Source organism: Giraffa tippelskirchi, chromosome 12 (assembly GCF_054371585.1).
Source record: "Giraffa tippelskirchi isolate mGirTip1 chromosome 12, T2T-mGirTip1v1.2.pri, whole genome shotgun sequence".
Taxonomy (NCBI): Eukaryota; Metazoa; Chordata; class Mammalia; order Artiodactyla; family Giraffidae; genus Giraffa; species Giraffa tippelskirchi.
Genome location: NC_137286.1, coordinates 136423122 through 136437811, shown reverse-complemented (window position 1 = coordinate 136437811; position 14690 = coordinate 136423122). Strand labels below are relative to the sequence as shown.

General features: G+C 43.2%; 1 protein-coding gene across 1 annotated transcript in view; it reads left to right on the top strand.

Annotated features, from left to right (window-relative positions):
• LOC145530192 (ATP-binding cassette sub-family C member 4-like) overlaps positions 1–14690 on the top strand; it is a 165098-nt gene that overhangs the window by 43519 nt on the left and 106889 nt on the right. Inside the window, exons 10-13 of the mRNA XM_081551115.1 lie at positions 1506–1595; positions 2997–3188; positions 10754–10848; positions 11072–11158. Coding sequence (XP_081407241.1) covers positions 1506–1595; positions 2997–3188; positions 10754–10848; positions 11072–11158 — 464 coding nt within the window. The remainder of the gene's footprint in view (positions 1–1505; positions 1596–2996; positions 3189–10753; positions 10849–11071; positions 11159–14690) is intronic.

Here is a 14690-nt window from a genome sequence, read left to right as displayed (position 1 = left end):
AAAAGAACACATTTGAATCAGTTCTAATGAGGCAGATGAAACTGGAGCCTATTATACAGAGTGAAGTAAGTCAGAAAACCACCAATACAGTATATTAACGCGTATACATGGAATTTAGAAAGATGGTAATGACGACCCTATGTTCAAGACAGCAAAAGAGACACAGATATAAAGAACAGACTTTTGGACTCTGTGGGAGAAGGTGAGGGTGGGATGATTTGAGAGAATAGCATTGAAACATATATATTACCATATGTGAAATAGATGACCAGTTGAGGTTTGATGCATGAAACAAGGCATTCAAAGCAGGTGTACTGGGACAACCCAGAGGGATGGGATGGGGAGAGAGGTTGGAGCGGGGTTCAGGATGGGGCACACACGTACACCCGTGGCAAAAAATTTCTAAAAAAAAATGAAAAGAAAAAGAAAAAATAAAAAAGTTAATGTTTTATAATTCAGTTCTTCCCAGAGAAATTTTTTCATTTTGAAGATTATCCCAATAGTTTATCCAGACTTTGTACTTTTAGTTTTTTGGGCATTTTACTGATCAACTGTAACCTCTCTTTAAAAACAAAAATTATCAGTCACTGACAATTTTCTTAACACTAAGAACATGTAAAGACGTACACACACCCTTAAGTCTCTCAGGAATATGACCTGTAATTGGCATGACTTCTTCCTCACATTGGATTGTGTGCTGTTGCATGTACCTCCATGTTTTTTGCTTTCTTACAGCAGAAGTACTTTATGGCCCCTGTTTAGCCAGGACAGGTAATGCATGTAACACATATTAAAATTGAGGTCTTATCTCTCTGAGCCACAAAGTCATAATTAATTTCTTAATTCCCTGTTTTTTTGTTGTCATTGTTGGTGTTAAATTAGAGCTCTTGTGAAGTTAGAGCTTTGACGGGTATTTATAAGAGTTAATTTGCCAAGAAAGACTTCATCATACAAAGTGATCTCCTGCTTCCTTAGCATTACTGAGATTCATTCTTTATCAAATGGAAATGGAGAGATAGTGGAGGTATCAATTTATTAGTAGAGGGCCAGGCCCATCATGTACTTAAGCTGCCACATCATGGAGATTAATGAAATAGTTAAAACCAAGGGTCATAGTGAAAACATAAATGATTAAAAACTTCCTATATTGAGTATTCTAATAAGTATATTATTTTAATAAGTTAGTATACCTCATAAGATTTGCATTTCAAATTTCAACTTGTCATTTCATCTACTTAAATTCTGTTTGGCTATCTAGTACTGTGTCCATATGGATATCTGGTAAAAGAAGGAGCCTTCCTAAAGGTGACTGAAGTTGTTTCAGATCCCAGAAGAGAAAAGATTGGATGAAAAGTCCCGTAGAACATATTATCTTAAAATGGGAAGGAGGAAAATGTGGGCTATGTTTAGCATATCAATGATTTTGTTATTTTCTCCCCTCTCTGAAGTAATGTGTGTTACTTTATTGAAATGGGCAGATCTTTATAAACTTTATAAATGTGCAGGAATCAGAAACCCCAACCCTACAAGACCTTTCGTTTACTGTCAGACCTGGTGAACTGTTAGCTGTGGTTGGACCTGTGGGAGCAGGAAAGGTAAGCCATGATACCTTGGTCAGCTTGCTGCAACGCCACAGCCCCTGTTAAATTCTCAGAGTTGAGGGACTTCTCTTGTGGTCCAGTGGTTAAGAATTTGCCTTCCAATGCAGGGGACATGGGTTGGATCCCTGGTCAGGGAACTAAGATCCCACGTGCCTCGGGGCAACTAAGCCTGTGTGCTGCAATGAAAGATCTTAAGTATTGCAACTATGACCCAACACAGCCAAAAATAAATAAATAAATATTTAAAAAAAATTCTTAAGAGTTGAGCCTAAAGCTGTGTATAACACAGTTTGAACTGGGCAAATCTAGTATCGCTTTCCTCTAGGTGTGTGCCATGGGACATTCGTTTGGAAAGAAGGTTTCATGGCCACATAAATCTAGATAAATGCACACTGTGTTTTCCTTCTTGGTGTTTCATGTTGCACAGTTGGGAACTGCTTGTCGGGAGTTTGGACATCTCAGTGAAGGACATTATTTATGTGACATCTATTCAGGACAGAATGAGACAGTGGGGACTTCTTTTTGTGACGGTGGTCCCTCCAGGAAGTCTGGAGGTTGTGAAGGCTCCTCCAGGAAACTTTGAGCATTTTCTCACATGACTTGACTTGATCCTGTCAGTGCACATGTAGTAAATGTGCAGCCTTGTGCTGGAGCTAAAGAAACAGATGTGAGCAAGACCCTGACACCTCTGCCGTCCAGAGACAACCAGGTTCTGGGGTGAGACAGATATGCAGGCAGATTATTTTAGCCCAGTACGCTAGCACTGTGATGTGGGGACACAGACACAACATCTGTGTGGTGTACAAGATTTGAAGGACGTGTACATGCACTGAGTCTCTTGTGTTCTGTACAACAAAATACAGAAATCTAAACGTGCAGTGTGTACATGAGAGGTTGATGATTTCTTCTGTGATGGACTTTTGCTCTTCGGACACAACTCACTTCAGAGTTCTTTTAATAATCATCTTTGGATATAGTTTTCACATGTAGCTTTTTAAGAGCAAGTATTTGTCAAGTGAAGGATACCCAGATGTAGGAACAGCTGCATAAACATCAGATGCAAGAAATACACATCCTGCTGGGCTGCTCTGCTAGTTAAGAATGTTAAACATTCTTATTTAGTCTTTGTTGAGTATAGCGCTTCATTTGGGGGAAATTCTTGAGCACAGTAGCTTGTTATAGCATTTTATTAGTATTTCTTGTCAACTGTGGGTTTACATTGACCAATAGTGTTACTTTCAACTTTTTGGTTGCAACTGCCAGAATTATACTTTATCCTGTTCTAAACACAAGCATACTATCGTGTATCAAGCACCAGGCTGGGGTCGGCTGTGCTGCGGGGCGTGTTCCGTCCTGAGTTCTGTCTGTTCATGCGTGTGTTGCCATCTGTTTCAGTCGTCACTGTTACGTGCTCTGCTGGGGGAGCTGCCCCCGAGCCAGGGGAAGGTCAGCGTGCATGGGAGGATCGTGTATGTTTCTCAGCAGCCCTGGATGTTTCCAGGAACTGTGAGGAGTAACATTTTATTTGGAAAGAAATATGAAGAAGAACAATATGAAAAAGTAATAAAGGCTTGTGCTTTGGAAGAGGTGAGTAATGACTCCTAAGTTGGATATACTTGAATTTTAAATAATGATAGTATTGGTTTAACCTACAAGATTCGTTGAGGGTTTTTATTTATTTATTTTTTAATTTGAAAAATCTTTGATTGTTGCTGATTATGTGAAGCTGGTCTTCTGGGTAAATATGCAGGCATATACATTGCTGTTTTAATCTTGATGTGATAACACTCAGAGAATGCCTATTTTTTTTTTCTTGAGGGGATTAGTTCATTCTGTGAAGTTTCATTCACTTTTAACAATTATAGAAATTTCTAAAATAGCAAGCACAATGTAATGAACCCTCATGTACCACCCCCAGCTTCAGCCAGGATCAACTGGTGGCAGGTCTTGCCTCATCTCTACCCTTGCCCTCTGCCTGCCCCACCCCCAACCTAGATTATTCTGGAGCAGATCCTAGACATCATATTATTTCATCTGTCAACATTTCATTAGTTTCCTCTGAGAGAAAAAATCTTTTTTCTTTGGAAAAAAATCACCACATTATTTCACCTGAAAAATAACCCAAATTCCTGAATGTCATCAACCTTCTACTCTGAGTTTACATGTTAGTCATCTCACTGAAAAATCTCATTCACCGTTGTTGGAATCAGATTCCACATAAGGTCTGTCCATTGCGCTTAGTTGTTGCCTCCTTGATCCCTTTCAGTCTGTAGGTTTCCCTCTTTATTTCATTTTTGATTTTTAATTTATTATTTAATGAAAATAGAATACTTAAGTTTCTTCTTAATACTGCATCATTTTGTCGGGGAAGAGATGGTTTTCAGAAAGGGCATCGATTTTCACAGAAAATGGCAAAGTGAAATGTTTAACTGTATATTAGAATTTAGATGAAATTAGTAAATGAATGAGGAAAACTGAACTTACCTGATAGGAGAATATAATTAAGCAGAAAGAAAGAAAAATGTAAATACTGATAAATAGTATGTTATTCTCTTGAGTTATAAACATCAGTGAAAAACAGTTTTAAAGGGCTCCCCCTGGTCTCTTCAGAGCAGTCTGGACCACTGACTATTCTTTTATACTGTGAGGAAAGGCTGGGACAGATTTTCAAAGGTGTGGTGTTAAAGGCTCCAAACGCTTTTTGTGAGGAAATAGTAATTCTGCTTGAATAATGGCTTGAACATCATAGATTGTATCAGGTAAGCAGCGTTTTATGATAATGTGGACAGAACAGAATTATTCATTTAATGGCTGCTATTTCTTTCTCCTGGGCTCTTGTTAATGGGAGATTGTGCTTTTGCAGAAATTATGTGAGGTTAGGAGGAATGAGCTAGATTTTAATTAAATGGTGCATAGATTGTGTAAGAAAAGAGGGGAAGCAAATGTGAAACAGTGTAACAACAGCTCCTATTTTTTCAGAGTCCACGTGCAAATCATTTTTGTATCTGTCTCGCACGTGTGCATGCACACACATAAACAGGAATACAATTTATTAATTCTTTATGAGTGTCCCTCATGTTCCTATCTTCATTTTATAGTAGGAGAAATTGAGACTTGAGGGATCAAACAGCTCATTTCTGCATTTGCAGCTCAAGTTCAGATCTATTTCTGCATGACCTTAGATTCCATGGAAGGTGGGGTGTGGAGTAAACAGATTTCAGGCATTTCCTCTTTACCTTAATCACGTCCAGCTCCTGACACCCAGGTCAGATTCCAGAGACCTGGCCAGGGTGTGCCTGTTTCTTTCATGACCTTGCTTTTCTGGTGAAGAAAGAGGCACACCCTGGCTAGCGTCTCTTTTTACATCACACCTTCCACCTTCACCCATTGCTCGCTTTTTAAAACGTTCTTACTTCTAAACTTCCTTAATTGAGAGGCAGCACAGCACCATGGAGAAGCATGGAAACTAGAGGCAGTATGATGTGAAGGAGCAGAAGTCTCTGAACTGAAATGAGTTGGGTCAGATTCTAGCTCTTCAGTTTAACAGCTGAAAAGAAAAGATATACTCACTTGAATGCAGAGTTCCAAATAATAGCAAGGAGAGATAAGAAAGCCTTCCTCAGTGATCAATGCAAAGAAATAGAGGAAAACAATAGAATGGGAAGGTCTAGAGATCTCTTCAGGAAAATTGGAGATACCAAAGGAATACTTCATGCAAAGATGGGTACAATAAAGGACAGAAATGGTATGGACCTAACAGAAGCAGAAGATACTAAGAAGAGGTGGTAAGAATACACAGAAGAACTGTACAAAAAAGATCTTCATGACCCAGATAATCATGATGGTGTGATCACTCACCTAGAGCCAGACATCCTGGAATGTAAAGTCAAGTGGGCCTTAGGAAGCATCACTACAAACAAAGCTAGTGGAGGTGATGAAATTCCAGTTGAGCTATTTCAAATCCTAAAAGACGATGCTGTGAAAGTGCTGCACTCAATATGCCAGAAAATTTGGAAAACTCAGCAGTGGCCACAGGACTGGAAAAGGTCAGTTTTTATTCCAATCCCAAAGAAAGGCAATGCCACAGAATGCTCAAACTACTGCACAATTGCACTCATCTCACATACTATTAAAGTAATGCTCAAAATTCTCCAAGCCATGCTTCAACAGTACATGAACCGTGAACTTCCAGGTGTTTAAGCTAGATATAGAAAAGGCCGAGGAACCAGAGATCAAATTGCCAACATCTGCTGGATCATCAAAAAAGCAAGAGAGTTCCAGAAAAACATCTATTTCTGCTTTATTGACTATGCCAAAGCCTTTGACTGTGTGGACCACAATAAACTGTGGAAAATTCTGAAAGAGATGGGAATACCAGACCACCTGACCTGCCTCTTGAGAAATGTGTATGCAGGACAGGAAGCAACAGTTAGAACTGGACATGGAACAACAGACTGGTTCCAAATCAGGAAAGGAGTATGTCAAGGCTGTATATTGTCACCCTGCTTACTTAACTTATATGCAGAGTACATCATGAGAAACGCTGGGCTGGAAGAAGCACAAGCTGGAATCAAGATTACTGTGAGAAATATCAATAACCTCAGATATGCAGATGATGCCACCCTTATGGCAGAAAGCAAAGAAGAACTAAAGAGCCTCTTGATGAAAATGAAAGAGGAGAGTGAAGAAGTTGGCTTAAAACTTGACATTCAGAAAACTAAGATCATGGCATCTGGTCCCATCACTTCATGGCAAATAGGTGAGGAAACAATGAAAACAGTGACAGACTTTATTTTTAGGGGCTCCAAAATCACTGTAGATGGTGACTGCAACCATGAAATTAAAAGACACTTGCTCCTTGGAAGGAAAGTTGTGACCAACCTAGACACCATATTAAAAAGCAGAGACATTACTTTGCCAACAAAGGTCCATCTAGTCAAAGCTATGGTTTTTACAGTGGTCATGTATGGGTGTGAGAGTTGGACTATAAAGAAAGCTGAGCACTGAAGAATGGATGCTTTTGAACTGTGGTGTTGGAGAAGACTCTTGAGAGTCCCTTGGACAGCAAGGAGATCCAACCAGTCCATCCTAAAGGAAATCATCCTTGAATATTCATTGGAAGGACTGATGCTGAAGCTGAAACTCCAATACTTTGGCCACCTGATGAGAAGACCTGATTCATTGGAAAAGACCCTGATGCTGGGAAAGGTTGAAGATAGGAGGAAAAGGGGATGACAGAGGATGAGATGGTTGGATGGCATCACCGACTCAATGGACATGAGTTTTAGTAGACTCTGGGAGTTGGTGATGGACAGGGAGGCCTGGCGTGCTGCAGTTCATGGGGTTGCAAAGAGTCGGACATGACTGAGCAACTGAATTGATCCTCAGACCAGTGATGTGATGTCACTTAGTCTCAGTTTCTCATCTGGGAAATGGGGTCAGTACTTACTGCGCAGCTTGTTGCGAAGATTAGAGATAATCAGTATCAGGGTGCAGCACAGTGCTTGGTGCACAGATCTTACCCATAAGGAGCTGAGGGAAGCTATGTGCACGCATACAAATTATTGAGCAGAATAAGACAAGTCCTTCAGAAGAAATGTAAGCAAAGCCTTAGGAACCCAGCAGGAAGAGAAGGACTCCAGGATGGTTTCATGGGAGCGTGTGTTTGGCTGAGCCTGGAAGGATGGGCAGGATATTGACGGGCCATGAGAGGAGGGGCAATTCCAAATGGAAGACAAGCTGTGAAGGAAGGTGTGGGCTTCCATTGTTTGACTCTGGAATCCAGCCCTCCTCTGCCAGGGGGCTTATCAACTGTTTCAACAGTCTGCTTCATTGTGTTTCTACTGTTAAGTCTCCACCATCGCTGAAGGGCCCTTGGTATGTTTCTGGTAGATGGTATCAAACCAGTTTCTTCATTTCTTAGTTTGCCTCTAGTTTGTATGTCTGCTGTTCGGTGAAAATTGGTTAAATTTAACTTAGAGGAAAATAACATGAATAAGAACACTTTCCTGTCAGTGGGAAGAATTGTAATATATGATCAAGTCAGGATTTTCCCTTTAACCTGATCAGAAAATCGTGGCTGGGAAATTAGCCTGACTTGGATTTTGCCTCAAGTCCTTTAAAATGTTCCTCCCATCTGGGACTTGTCCATTAATAATTTGCAAAGTCAACAACACACTCCAAGTCCCACCACCAGAGTTGAAGAGAGCCTGTTTCTTATGCTCTAACTGTGCTAAACGAGGGAACTTAAGAGCCTTTTCTAGAGCATGGTTGAGATTCCTTTGCTATAATGTGATGCTATTTGGGGAACGAAGCCAGAAAAATACGTTAATAAAATTAAAGGGTTAAAAACTAATAACAGTTTGCAAAGGACTGTCAACAGTGAAATGGAGGCCCAGAAAACAATGTGTGTGTATGTACAGCTGGAGCCTATCTTAAAATGGTGTGAAAGCCAGGAGGGAGAGATGGTATTAACTTCTGAGCTTGATGAAGAAATAAGATGAAATAATGAATTTTCATGACAGAGCAATTGCTGCTTTTCATTTGATCCTCCCTTGTTTGCCGGGAGAAATATCAATAACCTCAGATATGCGGATGACACCACCCTTATGGCAGAGAGTGAAGAAGAACTAAAGAGCCTCTTGATGAAGGTGAAAGAGGAGAGTGAAAAAGTTGGCTTAAAGCTCAATGTTCAGAAAACTAAGATCATGGCATCTGGTCCCATCACTTCATGGGAAATAGATGGGGAAACAGTGGAAACAGTGTCAGACTTTATTTTTTGGGGCTCCAAAATCACTGCTGATGGTGATTGCAGCCATGAAATTAAAAGACGCTTACTCCTTGGAAGGAAGGTTATGGCCAACCTAGATAGCATATTTAAAAGCAGAGACATTACTTTGCCAACAAAAGTCCGTCTAGTCAAGGCTATGGTTTTTCCAGTGGTCATGTATGGATGTGAGAGTTGGACGGTGAAGAAAGCTGAGTGCCGAAGAATTGATGCTTTTGAACTGTGGTGTTGGAGAAGACTCTTGAGAGTCCGTTGGACTGCAAGGAGATCCAATCAATCCATCCTAAAAGAGATCAATCCTGGGTGTTCATTGGAAGGTCTGATGTTGAAGCTGAAACTCCAATACTTTGGCCACCTCATGCGAAGAGTTGACTCATTGGAAAAGACCCTAATGCTGGGTAGGATTGGGGGCGGGAGGAGAAGGGGACGACAGAGGATGAGATGGTTGGATGGCATCACTGACTTGATGGACATGGGTTTGGGTAGACTCCGGGAGTTGGTGATGGACAGAGAGGCCTGGCGTGCTGCAATTCATGGGGTCGCAGAGAGTTGGACACGACTGAGCGACTGAACTGAACTGTTAAGGTTTGAGTGAGCAGGGAGCCTGTGTGTGTCTGTGTGTCTTTGTGGCTGTCAGGGAGGGTTATGATGGAGACAGTCTATTTCTTGTCCTCATGGTCACAAGCTTTGCATGTTGTGATTCACACTGTGAATGGGGTCCCCCTGTTGGATTAATGAAAAAATAGGCATCAGTCATCAGTAGCAGAGCTTCCCTGATAGCGTAGTTGGTAAAGAATCCACCTTCAGTGTGGGAGACCTGGGTTCTATCCCTGGGTTGGGAAAATCACCTGGAGAAGGGAAAGGCTACACACTCCAGTATTCTGGCCTGGAGAATTCCATGGGGTCACAAAGAGTCAGACACGACTAAGCGACTTTCAGTTTGACTTTCATCAGTAACAACTCAGTAAATGGTGACCCTGTTTTTCCTCATGCCCCAAAGACCATAGTGTTCTTACAACCCACACCCATCCCATCAATAGGTCTTACAGACTCTGCCTTCAGAATGTGTCTGGAGTGTGCTCCATCTCGCCATTCCTGCTGCTCCCACTGTGGTCCTGGCCACCGTCATCTCTCACTTAGATTATTCCAGTAGCCTCCTTACTTGTATCTGCCCTCACTCACTCTCCCTTACTGCTTGTTTTCTGCAAAGCACAGGAGTGATTCTGTGAAAATCTCAGACCAGATCAGCCCTCCCTTCTCCCTTCCCCCTGTTACTGGAGTGACCCCAGGCTCCTCCTGCTCTGTCTGTGCCCTCACCCCCCTCATTCTTACTCAGCTCCGCTCTCCTGCCTCCTTGCTTGTCCTGAACCCCTTGGGACCCCCTCTGAGCAGAGCCCTCCCCCACCCAGTGTGGACTCACTTCCCCCCTTTAGTCTCCACCCCCCTGAGCAGCTTCCTTTTCCTTCTCATCCTCAGTACTTGCACTGAGGTTAATTTTCCATATTGTCCATCTCCCACTGAGAGAGTCATTTCCTAGGCAGGTTGATAAGAAGTCTAGGGGTCCCCAAGGAGAGAGGGTCCTGGAATTCTGGATGAAGAAAGGACAAACTTTTTCTTTTCTCTCTACATTCCTTAGGGTTATATAACAATAATGTAGCCCACCTGAGGACAGTCTCTAGATTAAACTTTCTGGCTAATTCTGTTATCTTAAAATGTAAATTATGGGAGTAGGTCTGTCTTTACAAAGATTATAACAATAATGTAGCCTACCTGAAGGACAGTCTCTGGATTAAACCTTCTGGCTAATCCTGTTATTTTAGAGTATATAACTCCACTGCTAACACTGGCAAGGGGGTACTCTTTCTGCTGCCTTCTGATGCCTATGTCAGAAGCTTTCTCTGTCTCCTTTATACTTTAATAAAACTTTATTACACAAAAGCTCTGAGCAATCAAGCCTCATCTCTGGCCCCGGATTGAATTCTTCTTCTCCGGAGGCCAAGAATCCCGGTGTCTTTTCGTGATTCAGCAAACAACCTTTCACCACCGTGGAGAGAAACTCTAGGCGCTTTGCTTCCTCATGGCTGAATTCACTGTGCCCAGAACAATGCCTGGTGTATATTGATCCACAATAAATATCTATTAGAATGGTCAGATGTATAAATGTTGTGAAAAACTACAGAATGAAAACAAAAACAAAAACAAACCTGAGGATTTTTTAAATTGTTCAGTGTTATGGTTTAGCCACTGTGAAATATACTAGTCGTTGTTGATCAAACACTGTGGGGAGAACTGATGCTAAAAAGTTAGGATGGCAGGAGAAGAACATATTTTAGATATTTTTTTCTCCTTTTCTATGTCCATGTAGGATTTACAGCTTTTCAAGGAAAATGATCTAACTGAGATAGGAGACCGGGGAACCCCGCTGAGTGAAGGACTGAAAGCCCGGGTCAGCCTCGCCAGGTAAATGGGGTTTCAGTTGCCATCCCGCCTCTCCTCCTCCGCGGCTCCTAGTGGACGTGAGCACGCAGACCCCGCTCACCGGGTGGGCCTGTGTGAAGCAGGGTCTTGGCCCTTTCCCTGGGCTCCTGGAAGGAACATGGATTTGTTGGACACCATCATGATTCAGAAATGAGACCCAGGGAGTGTGAAGTGTCCTCTCCTGACGTCTCTCTCTGCTTTCTAGAGCCTCGTATCAGGACGCAGACATCTACCTCCTGGACGATCCGCTCAGTGCAGTGGATGCAGGAGTCAGCAGACACTTGTTCGAACAGTGAGTTTGCTTCTGTTTTCTATCAACTCTGCTTTCCAGGAACCCTGTAGAGACTGGGGAAGAGAGCTCAGGAAAGCCTTTGTGCTTCAGGAGACTCAGCCTGCTCTGCCCTGGTGTCCGTCTCTCCCCTCCTTTCCCTCCACAGAAGAGCCATCGTAGAGAAATTTTGCATCATGATGAGGTCAGGACAGAATACAGAAGGTGCTTCCAATGTGTGAAGGACCGTGAGGTCTGTGCTTTAGGGAGTGAGGAATAGATGGGAGATTTCCCCATGACCTGCAGTTGATAACCAGACACTGTGATGGATCCATACCCTTGAAATAAGAAAGATGATGAATGGTTTTTAAATCGTAGAGTTGGACCCAGTAATCTAGTACTTAGTTATCAGTCTTTTTCCTCCATCATGTGTTGAAGGCACATTAGAAGCAAAATTTTTGGTACTGACACAGGGCTTCTGTGGAAAGCTCCTGTTGGTTTATGCTTATTATTCTGTAGGTTTGGAAATTCTTAATAAGGCCTAGAATTAAGACTAACTTATTTCACATCTAAGTATGAATTTACTCGTTTAGCATTGCTTCATGGATGCTTACTTGAATTAATACTTAGACCCATGATGTAGGGTTAGCTTGACTGTGGAACTAGAGATCTAGAATCTGGCGGAAATCTTGACTCTCATTTTTGTGTTTCTGGAATACAAATTGCTCTTGCCACAGAATGACTGAAGTAGAACAACTCTTACGCTTTTTTGTAAATAATGTGTTCTAATACACTCTGACTGAAGCCTCTGATGGAGTCTAGACTGGCCTTTTTGAAAGCCTCATGAGCTTGCTTTTGCTAAAACAGCATCCACATCTACCCCATGGTTGCTTACCTTGCTGTTGTCCACCTTGTTAAGGCCAAGGAGACTTCCAGCTGCACTTATTAACGCCCTGCTGTGTGCACTGAGATCAATGCCCTTACAGATGTCCCTGCACAAAACCCCTTAGTTTACAAGGAGGAGGGAGAGCCGGGAGAGGGGAAGGACCCACACTGGGAAGCATAAGGGAGACTTAGGATGCTCAGCTCTCATTTCTGCCTCTGAGGAACCTGTCTCAGTGTGGAGCTTGTTAAGACAGATGCCTGGGAAAAGGTTAGCTGAGTCAGGATTTAGAGGTTTCTATACAAGATAGTAGGAGAAGGCAATGGCACCCCACTCCAGTACTCTTGCCTGGAAAATCCCATGGACAGAGGAGCCTGGCAGGCTACAGTCCACAGGGTTGCTAAGAGTCGGACCGACTGAGCGACTTCACTTTCACTTTTCCCTTTAATGCACTGGAGAAGGAAATGGCAACCCACTCCAGTGTTCTTGCCTGGAGAATCCCAGGGACAGGGGAGCCTGGTGGGCTGCTGTCTATGGGGTCGCACAGAGTCGGACACGACTGAAGTGACTTAGCAGCAGCAGCAGCAGCATACAAGATAGTAAGTGCTGAATGGAAGTGGATGTTGGAAAGCTCCCTGTGCCCCGGGCTGTGTGGGAAGTGCCCTGGGGGCGTGCAGGCTGGGTATGTATATGGAGGCTGAGAAGATGACCCAGTTCCCTTTGTTGGAGGAAGAGTAGAAGCATAGGAAGCGAGGCTGTGAGAACAGCAGGCATGTCCTCGCCTGGAGGAGGCGGGTTGTACAGCAGAGAGAAGCTGTTTGGGAATTCTCGCTGTCAGGTCCTGTGTTAGTTTGCTGGGGCTGTGTCTGTTTAGGCTGCTGTTACAGGAGACCAGAGCCTGGGCAAGTCCAAGGTGAGGGTGTTGGCAGATTTGGTGTCTGGTGAGGACCCAATTCCTGTGTCCTCATGTGGTGGAAGGGGTGAGGGAGCCGTGTGGGTCCCTTTTATAGGGCACTAGTCCCATTCAGGCAGACTCCACCCTCATGACCAGTCACCTCCCAATGGCCCCATCTCCAGTACCTTCACAGTGGGGATTGGGTTTCAATGTATGTATTTTGAGGACACAAACATTCAGTCACAGCAGGCTGTCAGAGATGGCAGCGCTGGGGGAGCAGTGCGTGAATAACAGAAATTCATTTTCTCACAGTTTTAAAGGCTAGACTCTCACGATCAAGGTGTGGGCAGTTTGGTTTCTCCTTAGACCTTCTCCTTATCTTCTGATGACATCTTCCTTGCTGTGTCCTCAGACATGGTCCTCCCTCTGTTCATGCACACCCCTGTGTTTCTGTCCTTATGTCTTAGTCTCCTCTTCTAAGGACACCAGTCAGATTGGATTAGGCCCACTCTAATTAAAGGTAACAGTTACCTCTTTAAAGGTTGTGTCACCAGATTCTGAGGTTCTGGTGGTCAGTGTGCCATCATATGAATTTTGGGGGGAACAGAATTCATTCACAGCAAGTCCTAAATAGCAAAGTAAAGAAACTTAAGCAGATCAGTGGAGTGAGTGAGAGAGATATGTGAGGAGCTCTGAGCTCTGGATATGAGGAGCTGGGATTCCACATCCATTAAGCAGGGGTCATGAGGCAGGTACTACTGAAGGCTGTAGGTGAAAGGTGCTTAGTGTTGGGGCGATGAAAGAGCTCTGGAGATGGATGGTGGTGATGGTTACACAATGATGTGAATGTACTTAATGCTATTGAGCTGTATGCATAAAAAATAGTTAAAATGGTAAATTTCATGTTATGTATATTTTACCACACACAGAAATTACACATTAACATTGAATCTTTCAGAACACAAGAGAGCAGGGCAGCCGACATGTGGCATGGCCTCCCACTTTCTGATCTGACCCCCACCTTTCCCACCCTCTTTTGATTGTGATTTGATAAATTTTCTCTTATTTAAAGCACCTAGTGGCTCAGATGGTAAAGAATCTGGCTGCAGTGCAGGAGACCTGGGTTCAATCTCTGGGTTGAGAAGATCTCCTGGAGGAGGGCACAGCAACCCACTCCACTATTCTTGCCTGGAGAATCCTCATGAACAGAGGGTCCTGGCAGGCTACAGTCCATGGTGTTGCAGAGAGACACGACTGAGTGACTAACACTTTCACCGATGACATTTCCCTTAGGAAGTGCCTTGTGGCTTGTCATGAGTTCAGTGATGGGACACTAGTACTGAGACAGGAATTTCCAACCCCCACTCTCCTGGCGTCATGAGTAGCTCAGCCTCCCTGTTTCCAGTGCTCCACCCTGAGCTTACAAATGGGTGCTACCCTGTCTTGTGTGTATCTGCAAAAGTTCCCCATCACTGCGAGAGCAGTTTCTGCTGGCTCTTGTGTCTATGTCACAGGGAGGGGAAGGGAAAGCTTACTGACTGCTGCGTATCAGTGTGCTGAACGCAAAAACTCTCCCAGGTGTTTATAAAGGTGATGTGTTTACAACATGTTTATAAAGTCCTCTCCAGCCTTTGTGTTTAATGACCTTGGATGTACACTTGATAGAAGCAAGCTTGTTAAGGCTTGTTTGCTAACGAGAACCACATTCTCTGGGGAATCTTAGGGCAGGGATCACAAAGGCAATTTAGGAAATCACTCAACAGTGGCTGAGAACGTTC